Raw genomic sequence first — 14,585 nt, 5'->3', positions numbered from 1 at the left:
AACTGATGTAGATTTCGATTTTAGCAATTAATTCAAACACGAACATAAACCACTCACTCGATGCAAGCTAGACCAGTGCATTTCATTATGATTCGGCGGAGTGCTGGGACTGATTGATCAGTGAAGGAGTTGCATTCCAGATTCAGCCGTGTCAGTGTCCGGTTAGAACTAAGGGCCGAGGCAAGATCTTCAGTACAGGAATCTGAGAGACGGTTATCATCCAGCCTAGGGATCAGACACACAAGGAACAGAAATCAGGGTCTGGAATAAAGTTTTATTAATATTACTGTGACTGATACTATAATATAGTTTTTGATTAGTAACTGGACTAGAAGACTTGCCCACTTGTCACAATTCAGAGACAAATTTAATACTTTGCCATCTTTGAAGTACTTTTGACATGTAATCACCGCTGCACCATAGCAATTTCCACAAATGACAATTGTTGAGCTATCACTTTAAGAGGGAACCGGATGAATGAGCAAGAAACCAGGATGTACTACATGGAATAGTCTAACATGCAGTATGTCCAATGATTTCTCTGCAAAACAGTTAAGATAGCTAACTGCTGCTACCTAACCATTTCAATTTGGAGATTTCTCTGCTCGCCAGCATCTTTTTCAAAACTACAGTACCAATTGCCAGTCTTTACTTTCCGAGTTTACATTTTATTGTGTGTACCTCTTCCCAGAAGAGTGTAGCATGAATGAGTGTTGCTACTGAACGCTTTTTGGAAATGTTTCCCATATTTTTGCGAGGGGAAAGTAAGACTGCAGATGCTGCAGAGTCAGAGTTGAAAATTGTCACGCTGGAAAAGCACAGCAGGTTAGGCACCATCCAAGGAGCAGGAATGTCAACGTTTCAGGCATTTGCCATTCGTCAGGAATGACTGCCCCTCATGGGACCAGTAAAACATGATAGAGACTGCTGTTAACTGAAGACAACCCAGTTTTACTAAGATGGATGTGAGAAGTACAAAATCGTGAGCCATTATTTAGGCCACTGGTTTAATATCCAGAGAAGGACACTCTCTCAAACTAATCTCGCTGCAGAAATATTCTGACCTATGGTTATACAATATTGGGTGGCATGGTGGCTCAGTGGTTAGCACTGCTGCCTCAGTGCCAAGGACCCAGGTTCAATTCCGACCTCGGGCAACTGTCTGTATAGAGTTTGCACATTCTCCCCGTGTCTGCATGGGTTTCCTCTGGGTGCTCTGGCTTCCTCCCACAATTCAAAGAGTTGTGGGAAAACCCCAAGGCTTTCTATAGGTATGTCAGGAATAAAAGAATGACTAGGGTAGGAATAGGTCCAGTCAAGGATAGTAGTGGGAAGTTGCGTGTGGAGGCTGAAGATATTGGGGAGACACTGAATGAATACTTTGTCAGTATTCAATCAGGAACAGGACATTGTTGTCAATGTGAGTACTGAGTCACAATTAAGTAGAATGGATGGCTTTGAGGTATGTCGAGAAGAGGTGTTGGAAATTCTGGAAAGGGTGAAAATAGATAAGTCTCCTGGGCCTGATGGCATTTACCCTAGGTTTCTCTGGGAAGCAAGGGAGGAGATTGCAGAGCCATTGGCCTTGATTTTTATGTCCTCGTTGTCTACAGGAGTAGTGCCAGAAGATTGGAGGCTAGCAAATGTGGTTCCCTTGTTCAAGAAGGGGAGTAGGGATAACCCTAGTAACTATAGGCCGGTGAGTCTCACTTCTGTTGTGGGCAAAGTCTTAGAGAATTGTAAGGGATAGGATTTATGAACATCTGGATAGGAATAATGTGATCAAGGATAGTCAGCATGGTTTTGTGAAGGGCAGGTCGTGCCTCACAAACCTTATTGAATTCTTTGAGAAGGTGACTAAGTAGGTGGACAAGGGGAAAGCAGTAGATGTGGTGTATATGGATTTTAGTAAGGCGTTTGATAAGGTTCCCCATGGTAGACTACTGCAAAAAATACGGAGGTATGGCATTGAGGGTGAGTTGGAGGTTTGGATTAGGAGTTGGCTGGCTGGAAGAAGACAGAGGGTAGTAGTTGATGGCAAAGGTTCATCTTGGAGTGCCGTCACTAGCGGTGTTCCGCAAGGATCTGTTTTGGGACCATTGTTGTTTGTCATTTTTATAAATGACCTGGAGGAGGGGTTAGAAGGTTGGGCGAGTAAGTTTGCGGATGATACGAAAGTCGGAGGAGTTGTAGACAGTGAGAAAGGATGTGGCAGGTTACAGCGGGATATAGATAAGCTGCAGAACTGGGCAGAAAGGTGGCAAATGGAGTTCAATGTAGCTAAGTGTGAGGTGATTCACTTTGGTAAGGGTAATAAAAAGATGGGCTAGTGTAGGTTAGGTGGGCTTGGATCGGCGCAACATCGAGGGCCGAAGGGCCTGTACTGCGCTGTATTCTTCTATGTTCTATGTTCTAAAGATATGCAGGTCAAATGAAGTAGCCATGCTAAAATTGTCCAGTGTTAGGTGCATTAGTTGGGGTAAATATAGGTTAGGGGAGCATGTCTGAGTGGGTTACTCTTCAGAGGGTCGGTGTGGACTTGTAGGGCCAAATGGCCTGTTTCCATATTGTAGGGAACCTATCTATACTGAGTACTTACTTTCTTCATTTCTCAGCTTGTACCTAAGTAACTTTTTATAAGTTGGCACTTACAGTGCCATCTTATGTATACTTTTCACAGTATTCATTTCAGTACATGTGACAATCAATCTAATTAAAATCAGAGTGAGAGAGTTATACAGCCCAGAAACACAGACCCTTTGATCCAATATGGGCGACATGGGCTAATCAGATCTAGCCCATTTGCCAACATTTGGCCCATATCCCTCTAAACTCTTCCTATTCACGTACCATCCAGATGTCTTTTAAACGTTCCGATTTACCTGCCTCCACCAGCTCCTCTGGCAGTTTGTTCCATGCACGTACCACCTTCTGTGTGAAAACGTTATCCGTCAGGCCCCTTTTAAATCTTTCCCCTCTCACCTTAAACCTATTTCCTCTGGTTTTTGACTCCCCTATCTTGCGAAGACCTTGGCTATTCACCCTATCCATGCCCCTCTTGATTTTCTACAACTTTGTAAGATCAACCTTCTGACCCCAATGCTCCTATTCAGCCTCTCCCTATAGCTCAAAGCTTTCAATCCCAACAACATCCTTGAAAGGATTCAGAAAATATTTATGGTTCTTTCCCTATAGCAGGGAGCCTAGAACTGAATGCAATATTCCAAAAGTGGTCTAAGAAATATCCCACATAGCTTCAGCTTGACATCCTAACTCCTACACTTGTTACAACATGGCAGTAAACCCTTCTGCTAATTTAATCACCTCACCTCGTAATCTGTTAAAATATGAGTACAGAACTATACAAATTCCACTATTTAAAGAAAAAAATATCAAATTCATTCTTTAAGTTCAAAACAGACCATTAAGCAACAACTTTTGATAACTCTAAGCTTCCATTCTCTTAAACATTGGTTACCTACCTCCCACTGTATGACAACATACTGATCCGATAAAGCCCCGATTAAACTTACAGCAAATCAATTTTAGAAAACCAGTCAGTGGCGTGGATCTTCCTGTTTGTATATCTCCCCGGGTCACCTTGGGCATTCTGCTGCAAAGATGTTTCATATGAGAAAGGTACTTTTTAGAGAGAGAGTGTTTGCGGGCAGTCAGGGGCAGAAGGTGCTTTTTCTCTGGCTAACTGTCCAAAATGCCTCCTTTTTATACCCCAAAACATTGCATCATCTCATTGGTGCCCAAGCAGTAACATTCAAATTCAATTGGGTTTTAGTATCTTGGGGCACAGTTTTAACTGATTGGTTCAATTCGAAATGCTGTGAAAACAGCGAGGTACCTAGGTTACTGCCAAAAATGTTACATCTTTTAATTTTCTGGTACACACTGTGACATGACTGGTGTTTGCCAGCTTTCACTCTCTAAGGTACAGTGCACACCTTTAACTTCATAACATACTTAAGGTACTGCCCAATAAAAGCAAGCGTTCCAAATGTCTTCTTCACTATCCTGTCCAACTCTAACTCCACCTTCAAGGAACTATGAACCTGTACCCCTAGGTCTCTGTTCAGTTACACTCTCCAAAATCCTACCATTGTGCGTATAAGTCATGCGCTGATTTGCCTTTACAAATGCAATACCTCACATTTATCTAAACTAAACTCCACCTGCTACCCCTCTGCCCATTGGTTCATGTATTCTTAGATAAACGTTCTTCACTGTTTACTACACCACCTATTTTGGTGCTATCTGCAAACTTACTAACCAAACCTCCAAAACTCATATCCAAATCATTTGTATAAATGACAAAAGACAATGGACCCAGCACCTGATTAGCAAGTTTGCAGATGACACTAAGATTGGTGGAGTAGCAGATCGTGAAGAGGACTGTCAGAGAACGCAGCAGAATACAGATAGATTGGAGAGCTGGGCAGAGAAATGGCAGATAGAGTTCAATCCAGGCAAACGCCTGGTGATGCATTTTGGAAAATCCAAATTCAAGAGCAAACTATACAGTAAATATAAAGCCCTGGGGAAAATTGATGTACAGAGAGACCCGAGTGTTCATGCCCATTGTACCCTGAAGGTGGCAACACAGGTCAATAGTGGTCAAGGAGGCATACGGCATGCCTTCCTTCAGTGGATGGGGTATCAAGTACAAAAGATCATGTTATAGTTATACAGGACTTTGGTTCAGCCACATTAGAAATACTGCACACAGTTATGGTTGCCAAATTACCAAAAGGATGTGGATGCTTTGCAGAGGGTGCAAGAGGTTCACCAGGTTGTTGCCTGGTATGGAGGGTGCTAGCTCCAAAGAGAGCTGGAGTAGATTAGGATTATTTTCATTCGAAAGATAGAGGTAGGGGGGGGGAGGGGGGGGGGGGGGGGGGGAGACTTGATTGAGGTCTACAAACTTACGAGGGGTATAGACAGGGTGGATAGCAAGAAACTTTCTCCCCCAGAATGGGGGACTTAATTACTAGGAGTCAAGTTCAAGGTGAGAGGGGAAATGTTTAAGGGAGATATGTGTAGAAAGTCCTTTACTTGGAGGGTGGTGGGTGCCTGGAATGCATTGCTAGTGGAGGTGGTAGAGGTGGGCACATTAGCATCATTTAAGATGTATCCAGACAGATACATGAATAGGCATGGAGCAGAGGGATTCATATCCTTAGAAAATAAGTAAGTAACAGGTTTAGATAGAGGATCTGGATCAGCACAGGCTTGGAGGGCTGAAAGGCCTGTTCCTGTTCTGTAATTTTCTTCGTTCTTTATTCAATCCTTGTAGTAAACTACTCATCACAAAAAACAACCAATCAGTCCAAAAGACTATGATCTACCACCACCCTCCATCTACTTTCAAATTAAGTTGGCTAGTGCATTCTGTATTCAACATGATCTAATCCTGTCTACCACATGGAATCTTGTCAAATGGCTTGCTCACAAGCCATTATACTGTAGGTGGTGTCTACCTTTATCAAGCTTCTTTGTCACCTCTTCAAAAACTCAAACAAGTTAGTGAGACATGATCTCCCACACACAAAGCCACGTTGACTATCCCTAATAAGGCCTATCTTTCCAAATGCATGTAAATCCTGTCCCTCAGGATCCCCTCCAACAACTTAGCCATCACTGACATCAACCTCACTGATCTACAGTTCCCTGGGCTTTCTTCCCACCTTTCTTAAATAATGGACCACATTAGCCACTCTCCAAATCTTCTGGAATCTCTGATTGACACTCAAGCATTTATGGCTGACGAAACAAAGAACATTTTGAAAATTATTTTTCTTGCTGTTGGTGAAGCTATCTTTATATCAAAAGCCTTGCTTTATTTTTCTAAACCCCATCAGGAGACACCTTTTTTGTACACGCCCACAGATGCGATCAGATCCTGGTCCTCAAAGTCACCTCCAAATTCTCTCCAGCTATATATTTCTTCACACCCTTAATTAACTTCTACTCTACTCAGTACATTGCTACTAAGACTTCCCGATCATGTGGACTTCTGCTGCTGGCGCTTTTTCAGGTTTTTCCTATACTTCTTGTCCTTGTTAAGCTACAGCCTCTGCCTTTCTAGATTGCAACTGGTTGACCTTCTCTACCTATTGATAGGATTTATTTCAACAGATCTCTTTCAAGGCATCATTTGGATGCACACTCTTACCTCCACATTATATTCCCAATTCACAAGCCCAACCTACTGACCCTCATCCATACATTCATCCAGTTTTCATATTTTCCAGTGGACTTTCCTGCTTCACTTATAATAGTTACCTTGCTCCCTTGAATAGCTCTTCAGTTGATCATTTGACTTTCGTAACTCCCTTTTAGTTGTTATCCTTTGGGATCGATGGACTCATTGACAAAGAACTAATGCCTCCATCATCAGACAAACTGCAAATTTGTTTTTGCATTCAAGCAATGAGGGTCACTGGATGGGCCAGAATTTGTTGCTCATACCAAATTGCCGAGAGGACAGTTAAGAGTCAACTACATTGCTGTGGGTTGAGAGATACATATAGGCCACACCAGAAGAGAACAACTGTTTCCTTCCCAAAAAGGACGGTCAGAAAAACCCATCTGGCTCACCAACAATAACGGTTTCCTAAAAACTGAATGGATTGCGGATGCCGTAAACCAGAAACAAAAACACAACAAATGCTGGAGAAACTCAGCAGGTCTGGCATCATCGGTTGAGAGAAATCAGATTTAAATGTTTTGAGTCAAATGACCCTTCCTCAGAACTGAAGGCAACTAGGAAAATATCAGTTTATAATTGTGGTTTCTTAGTCATCATTAAACTCTTAATTTCAGATTTTTATTCAATTTAAGGTCCACCATTTGCCACGGCACCAATTGGACCCAGGTCCCAGTCTCTCTGGATAATTAGTCTAGTAATACCAATAGGCAATACCCCCCCAGTTGTGACAGTTTGATCCTCACAGTTGTGCAACAATTAAAACGAGAGGGGTAACTAGTACCTTACCATTTTCTATAACATCTGCAGAAATTTGTAATCAATACCAAACAACCTTTAAGCATATACCTAAACAGTTTGTTCCCATGCTGTACTTTCTCTCATTTGTACAGTATGGAAACAGATGCTTCAGTCAAACCCATACACGTCAACCAGATATTCTAAATTCATTTGGTACCATTTCCCAGCATTTGGCCCATTTCCCTTTCAACCCTTCTTATGCATGTACCATCTGGATGCCTTTTAAAGCCGTGTAATAGCAACAGCCTCCATTCCTTTCTATGGCAACTCATTCTATACACGTACCACCCTCTGTCTGAAAAGGTTTGCTGCTCCAGGGAAATTAGCTCCAGCCTATTCAGCCTCTCGCTACAGCTCAAATCCTCCAATCCCAGCAAAATCTTTTCTGAGCCCTTTTAAGTTTAACATCTTTCCTTCTCTGGGCTTCTCCAATCTTTAATATCCTCACTCTGCAAATTAATCCTAACGCGCTGATTCGGAGCACATCTAACCCACTTTTGTGCAACCAATAATTGACAGTTTGGTTGACCTGCCAAAATGTGAAGGACCATGTTGTATATTACTGCATAGCTTCTTTCAGACATCCCGTTGCTGACCAGGCTTTCAGCTGCTGTTTATCATACCTATTGTGTTTATATTCACACGCATACCACGGAATTAATCATTAGCAAATCTCTCCATAGCAGTGAGACATTTTGTCAGTGACTCATATCAGTTCCTACTTAGGTTTCCTTAGCCACAATCATCTTACCTTTACTATGTATTATTGTAGACTGGCAATTTGTTTACCAAATCTAAATATCTTGAAGGTTGCGAATCTATGAATTCTTTCCAACAGAGGGCTATTGAGTGCGTTTGCCCCAGCCTTCAAAACTTCCAGCCCGCTCGCTCGCTCCAGCTCTACTCTTGTCTCAGTAGCCTTACTCACTACCGTCACTGCCCTGCTTGCTGCTCTTTCAGTCAGATGCTACTTCACGGCCGTATTTGCAACACGTTAGGGAAACCGTCAGCATGGCGGCTGAGTGGTTTGCAATGCTGCCTCACAGAACCAGGGACTCCGATTTAATTCCACCAGCAAATTCTGCACATTCTCCCCATGGTCTGCAATGGGTTTCTCCCAGGTGCTCCAGTTTCCTCCAACAGTCCAAGGCTGTGCAGGTTAGGTCGACTGGCCACGCTAAATTGCCCACAGTGTCCAGACTCAGTGGATTAGCCACGGAAATGCAAGGTTACAGGGGTAGGGTTGTGGAAATGGGTGGGATACTCTTTGGTGGGTCAGTGAAGACTCGATGGGCTGAATGGCCTGCTTCCAAACTGGAGGGATTCTATGATTCAGTCTGTGGTTGTAACTCTTCCAGGGACAGGGTGAGGTTTCTGATTGGGTGGCTACATGAGTAAATTTCCCTGGTCAATCTTCCCACTTTTGGTGTGAATCCTCCATCCACACCCCTGTGTATTTTGAGTGCTGTTGAGCTTATTGACCTCCATTGGCTCCTGATTAAGCAATATTCAATTTAAAGTCTTTTGTTTTAGTATTAGTTCCCATCGCAGTCTTACCCCCCTGTTTCACTGTAATCCCTCTAGCCCTACTATTTTCGGTGATACCTAACTTGGACCAAGCTTTTGATCACTGGACATAATTCAGTTCTGTGTCACTTGATTTTCCAAAGCTCCTGTGAAGTGACATGGGACCTTCCATGACACTAAAACATGCAAAATTAACAGTAGTCGTTTGATCAATTCCCCTCCCAGCCACCTCCTGTCTCTTAGAAAACAACGCGCTTGATGTATTTTGGAGGCCACAAATATTTCAGCAGAAGCTGGTCATTGTCTCATTGTTCAGGTGAAGCGCACTTTGATTTTAATATTGTGTTGTAACTCACCTGCACCTCTTCAAAACAGAATGCCATAACACCATTTACGTTCACCAGGGGGAACATACGGGTTGTCAGTTTAAGGTGCTTCTTGAACATCAGCCACTCAACACTGCATTGAGTGTCAGCCTTGAGTTTTTGAGCTGAGGTATCTGGACAGACATTGAACCCACAGCCTTCTGACTCAGAGCATTAATGCTATCATGGGTCCATCATAGGGACACTCTGAATTCAATTATGACCGATTGCGAGCTCTGACAAATACCAGTTAGTGAAAACAGTTAACACAGTCATGGCGCTTACCGCAGTTTTTGAATTTTGCATTTTGCATTCCGCAGAGCTGCAGACAGAAGCTTCACTCCTGAATCACGCACTTTATTGTGGCCCAAGTCCAACTCGATCAATGAACAGTTTGAACTGAGAGCGAAGGTGAGATACTTCATGCTTGCATTTGAGATCCCATTCTCACAGAGCCTGCAGACCAGACAGTGGTAAGGGTATATATAAAATGCAAAAAGAGACATCCATAATTCTCCCAGCAATGAAACTATTACTGTTGTACAGAGCACATTTGGAGATGAAGTGTGGGGCAGTGACAGCGCAGGAGCAGAGAAGGATGGGCCAGTGAATTAAAGCTACAGGCCAGTGTGCCATTATGGACTCACCTCTGGGCCATTCTGGATATGACTGGGTTAGAGCTGGCAGGAGAAAGTGAGGACTGCAGATACTGGAGATCAGAGTCGAAAAGCCCAGCCAATCAGGTAGCATCTGAGGAGCAGGTGAATCGATGTTTTAAGCATGAGCTCTTCATTAGGAATTAGTTCATTCCTGATGAAGAGCTCATGCTCAAACCGTCAATTTGTCTGCTGCTCGGACGACGCCGGACTGGCAGTGCTTTTCCAGCACCACATATGTCGACTGGTTAGAGGTGGTGACCAATATTTGTTCACAGAGCAACGTGAAATCAATTAAACATTTTAAAGGATCTATCAATGCACCTCATCTGGAGTGGAGTGGAATGTTTCCGCCAGCAGATGGATTCCAGGAGTTCCGAATGGGGAAGGGTTCTGAGCCTGCACACATTCATCAGTTTCTGGCAACTCTCTCAAAACTATCCACCATCTTTGAGACATCAGAAATGCTGCTGACACTGGTTTCCCTGGAAAGGAATTGCCCTACATAAGGGCTGGCTGCTGTTTCATTTCTGATGGTGCAGTTGTCTGTGTCAATGCAGGAGGACCTACTGTTGATCCTATAACTTTAATTGTCCAAATACCTTAAGTAAGTCAACCGGATACATAATTAGCTTAACGGCAGGAGACAGAGGTGACGGAGGATTGCTTTTCAGACTGGAGGCCTGTCACCAGCGGTACACCACAGGGATTGGTTCTGGGTCCCCTTTTGCTTATCACAATGATTTGGATGAGAGTGTGTAGAAGGCATGGTTAGCAAGTTTGCCGATTACACCAAAATTGGTGGCATAGTAGACACTGAAGAAGGTTTTCTATAATTACAAAGGAATCTTAATCAAATGGCAGTAAAATGGCAGATGGAGTTCAAGCTGGATAAATGTGAGCTATTGCATCTTGATACAACAAAGGTAGGGCTTAGACAGATAATGGTAAGGCCTTGGGATAGTGCTGTAGAACAGGGGGACTGTGGGGTTCAGGTACATAATTCTCTGAAGTTTGCGTAAGGCATTTGACACGCTTGCCTTCATTGCTCCGTCTTTTGAAGATAGGAGTTCAGAAATCATGTTGAGAGCGTACAGTAAACTGGTCAGGCCTCTTCTGGAACATTGTGTCCAGTTCTGGTCACGCAGTTATTAACCTGGAGAGGGTTCAGAAGAGAATTACTAGGATCTTGTCAGCTATTAGGTGGTTGTTTTGGTCTTTTTACATCGAGGATCTGGATTGGCACAGGCTTGGAGGGCCGAAGGGCTTGTTCCTGTGCTATAATTTCATTGTTCTTCGTTCTTTGAATGAAAACGAAAGGTTGAAAGGTGACCTTACAGAAATTTATAAAGTATTGTGGGGTACAGATAGAGTTAATGGTAGCTGCCTTTTCCCTAGGATGGGAGATGTCAAGACGAGGAGGCACATCTTTAACTTGAGAGGAGAGAGATTTTAAAAAAAGGCACAAAGGGCATTTTTTTTTTTTTTTTTAAACACAGGTGGTTCATGTGTGGAATGAGGAAGTGGTGGATGTGGGTAAAAATCTAAATGTCTTTCAAATGTTGCAAAAGTAGATGAATAGGCAAGGTTTGGAGGGATATGGGCCAAATGCAAGCAGATGGGACAAGTTCAGTTTGGGATTATGCTCAGCATGGACTGGTTGAACCGAAGGGTCTGTTTCTATGCTGTATGACTCCATAACTTTATTTAACTGGGAATCTTGGAGACAGTCACTTAACATGCTGCTTCTGCAACAGTAATTTCTAAAGGTACTGAGACTAGACATTCTATGCTCTTGTTTAATCTCAATGTTGGAATAAGAAATAAAACATGGCTCTCAAAGTGCTAATTATGAACACAACTACTGGTAACATTATAGCCTGCATTAATAGTAATCACGCTGTTGTTGAACATTGCATAGTGCTTATTATGAGCACTCCGACTGATAATAAAAATAATGGACTGTTTCTCAATCTCAAATAGAATCTCAGATTGGTACTTACCACAATTTCTGTACTTGACAGTTGGGATTGGCTAGAGCTTCACACAGTGCTTTTACTCCTGAATCCTCCAGTTTATTATAACCCAGGTTTAGAACGGTCAGTGCCGGGCTTGCACGGAGCGCTGAAGCCAGATCTGCAGCACAAGCCGATGTGAGACCAACTTCTTTCAGCCTGGCAAGCAGAACGACAGATCGTTTAAATGAGCATCCCAAAGCTTATTAATATCACTGCTACTGATCCTTCTTAAGGATATGCATTATACTAACAACATAGCATGAATCAAAACAATTACTGATGTGAAGTTCTGCATTTTAGAAAGGCAATTCAGGGCAGGACTTATGGGTAAAGGTCCTAAGGAATGTTGTTGAACAAAGATCTTGGAATGCAGGTTCACTGTTCCTCGAAAGTGGAGTTGCAGGTAGCTCAGATAGAGAAGAGGGCGTTTATTGGTTCGAGCACTGAGTACAGGAGTTGGGAGGTAATATTGCGGCTATACAGGACATTAGTTAAGAGTGTGGTACCGGAAAGGCACAGGTCAAGCAGCATCTGAGGAGTAGGAAAATCGATGTTACGTGCAAGAGCACTTCATCAGGAAGCCCTTCCCGATGAAGTGCTTTTGCCCGAAACATCGATTTTCCTGCTCCTTGGATGCTGACTGACCTGCTGTGCTTTTCCAGTACCACACTCTTGGCTCTAATCTCCAGCATCTGCCGTACTTCATTTTATCCAGGATAGTAGTTAGGAAAACTGTGTGCAATTCTGGTCTCCCTCCCTATAGGGAGGATGAAGGCATTGTGAAACTTGAAAGGGTTCAGAAACTATTTACAAGGATGTTGCCAGGGATGAAGGATTCAAGTGATATGGAGAGGCTAAATAGGTTGAGGTTGTTTTCCCTAGAGCTTTAGAAGTTAAAGGGTGACCTTACAGAGGTTTATAAAATCAAGGAGGGCATGGACAGGATAAATAGGCAAGGTCTTTTCCTCTGGGGTGGGGGAGTCCAGAGCTGGACAGCATAGGTTTAGGGTGAGGTGGGGGAAGACTTTAAAGGAATCTAAGGGGCAACCTTTTCATGCAGACGGTGGTGTGTGTATGGAAGGAGCTGCCAGAGGAAGTGGTGGAGGCTGGTACAATTATGACATTTAAAAGGCATTTGGATGGGTACGTGAATAGCAAGGGTTTAAAGGGATATGGGCCAAGTGCTGGAAAATGGGACGAGATTAGGTTAGGATATCCTGTCAGCATGAATGGGTTGGACTGAAGGGTCTCTTTTCAGAAAAATCATAGAATCCCCACAGTGTGGTAACATGCCATTTGACTCAACAAGTCCACACTGATCCTCCAAAGAGTAACCCACCCAGAACCATTCTGCTACCCTCTTACTCTAAGTTTCCCCTGACTAATTCACCTAACCTACATATCCACGAACACTGCCAGCATAGCCTATTCAACTGATCTACACACCTTTAAACTGAGAGGGGATACCAGAGTATCCAAAGGAAACCCATGCAGACACGGGGAGAATGCGCAAACTCCACACAGTTGCCCAAGGCTTGAATTGAACCTGGGTGCCTGGCGCTGTGAGGCAGCAGTGCTAACCACTGAGCCGCCATGCCACCGTGCTATACATCTGTGACACTATGTAACATTTATTAATAACAATGTGTGTATTCATTACATTCATAAAAAAAGTGACAAGTGTCTAGTTACAAGAACTTCAATCTATCACAATTAGGTACTTACACCAATTCCTGTATTTTACTGTCCGAGTTCCCCAAGGGTACAGACAGGAGTCTCACTCCTGAATCTCCCAGTTTGTTATTACTCAGGTCCAGATTTGTCAGTGATCGGTTTGTAGTGAGAACAGAGACAAGATCCTCAACACAAGAAGCTGAGAGACCATCATCAGCCAATCTGGAATTGAAAGACAGTGTGGATCGGGATCAGTCCCAGTGCTTGTTAATATTACTATTATTGAAAGGCACAATAGGTAGAGTGTCAGACAACGAGTTATTACTAACAGTCTCTCTCAGTTTGGTACTTACTGCAGTTTCTGTATTGTACAGTCAGGGTTCCTCAGAGCGACACACAGTAACTTCACTCCAGAATCACCCAGCTCATTATTACTCAGATTCAGAACATTCAGTGACCTGTTTATACTGAGTGCAAATGAGAGCTCTCCGGCACAACAATCTGTCAGACTGTTTTCCTCCAGGCTGAAGAGAAAAGGAGGGAGGCAGAAGGGTGTTTGGGGGCGGTGACCGTGAAGGAGATAGTGCAGTAGACAAAAGAAAAATAGCAACAATGAGTGTAACTTCTCCAGATCTATTGAAACCACATTATGCTGTTAACAATGTATCTGAATTAACACAGCACAAGTAACAAAACAGCACAAATTGAAATAAATATACAAAGATCGGATAACCATTACTGAAAAATGACTGCAAGGTGAAAAAGACTGGGACCGGAACATTCAAGGGTACAAGACATTTTGTAAAGACAGCAAGCTAATAAAGGTGAAAGGGCAGATCTGTTAATTATGGGATGATATTGCTACAATGGAAAGAGATGATCTTTGTTTTGGAAGTGATAATTTTAGGCTTAATCTTATAAGGAGAAAGTGAGCACCCGCTCCTCCATACTCACCTCCATCCAAAGCCCCAAAGGATCATTCCACATCCGACAGAAATTGACCTGCACCTCCACTAATGCCATCTGCTATATCGGTTGCACTCTATGTGGTCTCCTCTACATCGGGAAGACAGGATGCCAACTTGCGGGTCATTTCAGAGAACATCTCTGGGACACCCGTACCAACCACCAAAGTCCCTCAGCCCGAACACTTCAACTCCCCCTCCCACTCCACCAAGGACATGCAGGTCCTGGACCTCCTCCATTGCCAAACTCTAACCACCTGACATCTGGAGAAAGAACTCATCTTTTGTCTCAGGACCCTTCAACCACACAGGATTAATGTGGATTACTAGTTTCCTCATTTCCCCTTCCTCCAACCTTATCC

The 14,585-nt window shown here is 43.2% G+C and overlaps 1 protein-coding gene across 4 annotated transcripts in view; it reads right to left on the bottom strand.

Annotated features, from left to right (window-relative positions):
• Positions 1 to 14,585, bottom strand: part of LOC122543205 (NACHT, LRR and PYD domains-containing protein 3-like) — a 65,106-nt gene that overhangs the window by 3,446 nt on the left and 47,075 nt on the right. For all 4 annotated transcript variants that reach the window (XM_043681652.2, XM_043681655.2, XM_087984418.1 and 1 more), the window contains 5 exons: positions 13,612 to 13,782; positions 13,310 to 13,480; positions 11,570 to 11,740; positions 9,196 to 9,366; positions 58 to 225 (listed from right to left, as the gene is read on the bottom strand). In XM_043681652.2, coding sequence (XP_043537587.2) covers positions 58 to 225; positions 9,196 to 9,366; positions 11,570 to 11,740; positions 13,310 to 13,480; positions 13,612 to 13,782 — 852 coding nt within the window. The remainder of the gene's footprint in view (positions 1 to 57; positions 226 to 9,195; positions 9,367 to 11,569; positions 11,741 to 13,309; positions 13,481 to 13,611; positions 13,783 to 14,585) is intronic.

The sequence above is a fragment of the Chiloscyllium plagiosum genome, unplaced genomic scaffold, assembly GCF_037043375.1.
Source record: "Chiloscyllium plagiosum isolate Xiang-an unplaced genomic scaffold, Cpla_swu_hap1 HiC_scaffold_48, whole genome shotgun sequence".
In the NCBI taxonomy this organism is placed as follows: Eukaryota; Metazoa; Chordata; class Chondrichthyes; order Orectolobiformes; family Hemiscylliidae; genus Chiloscyllium; species Chiloscyllium plagiosum.
This window is presented reverse-complemented; position numbering and strand designations above follow the sequence as displayed.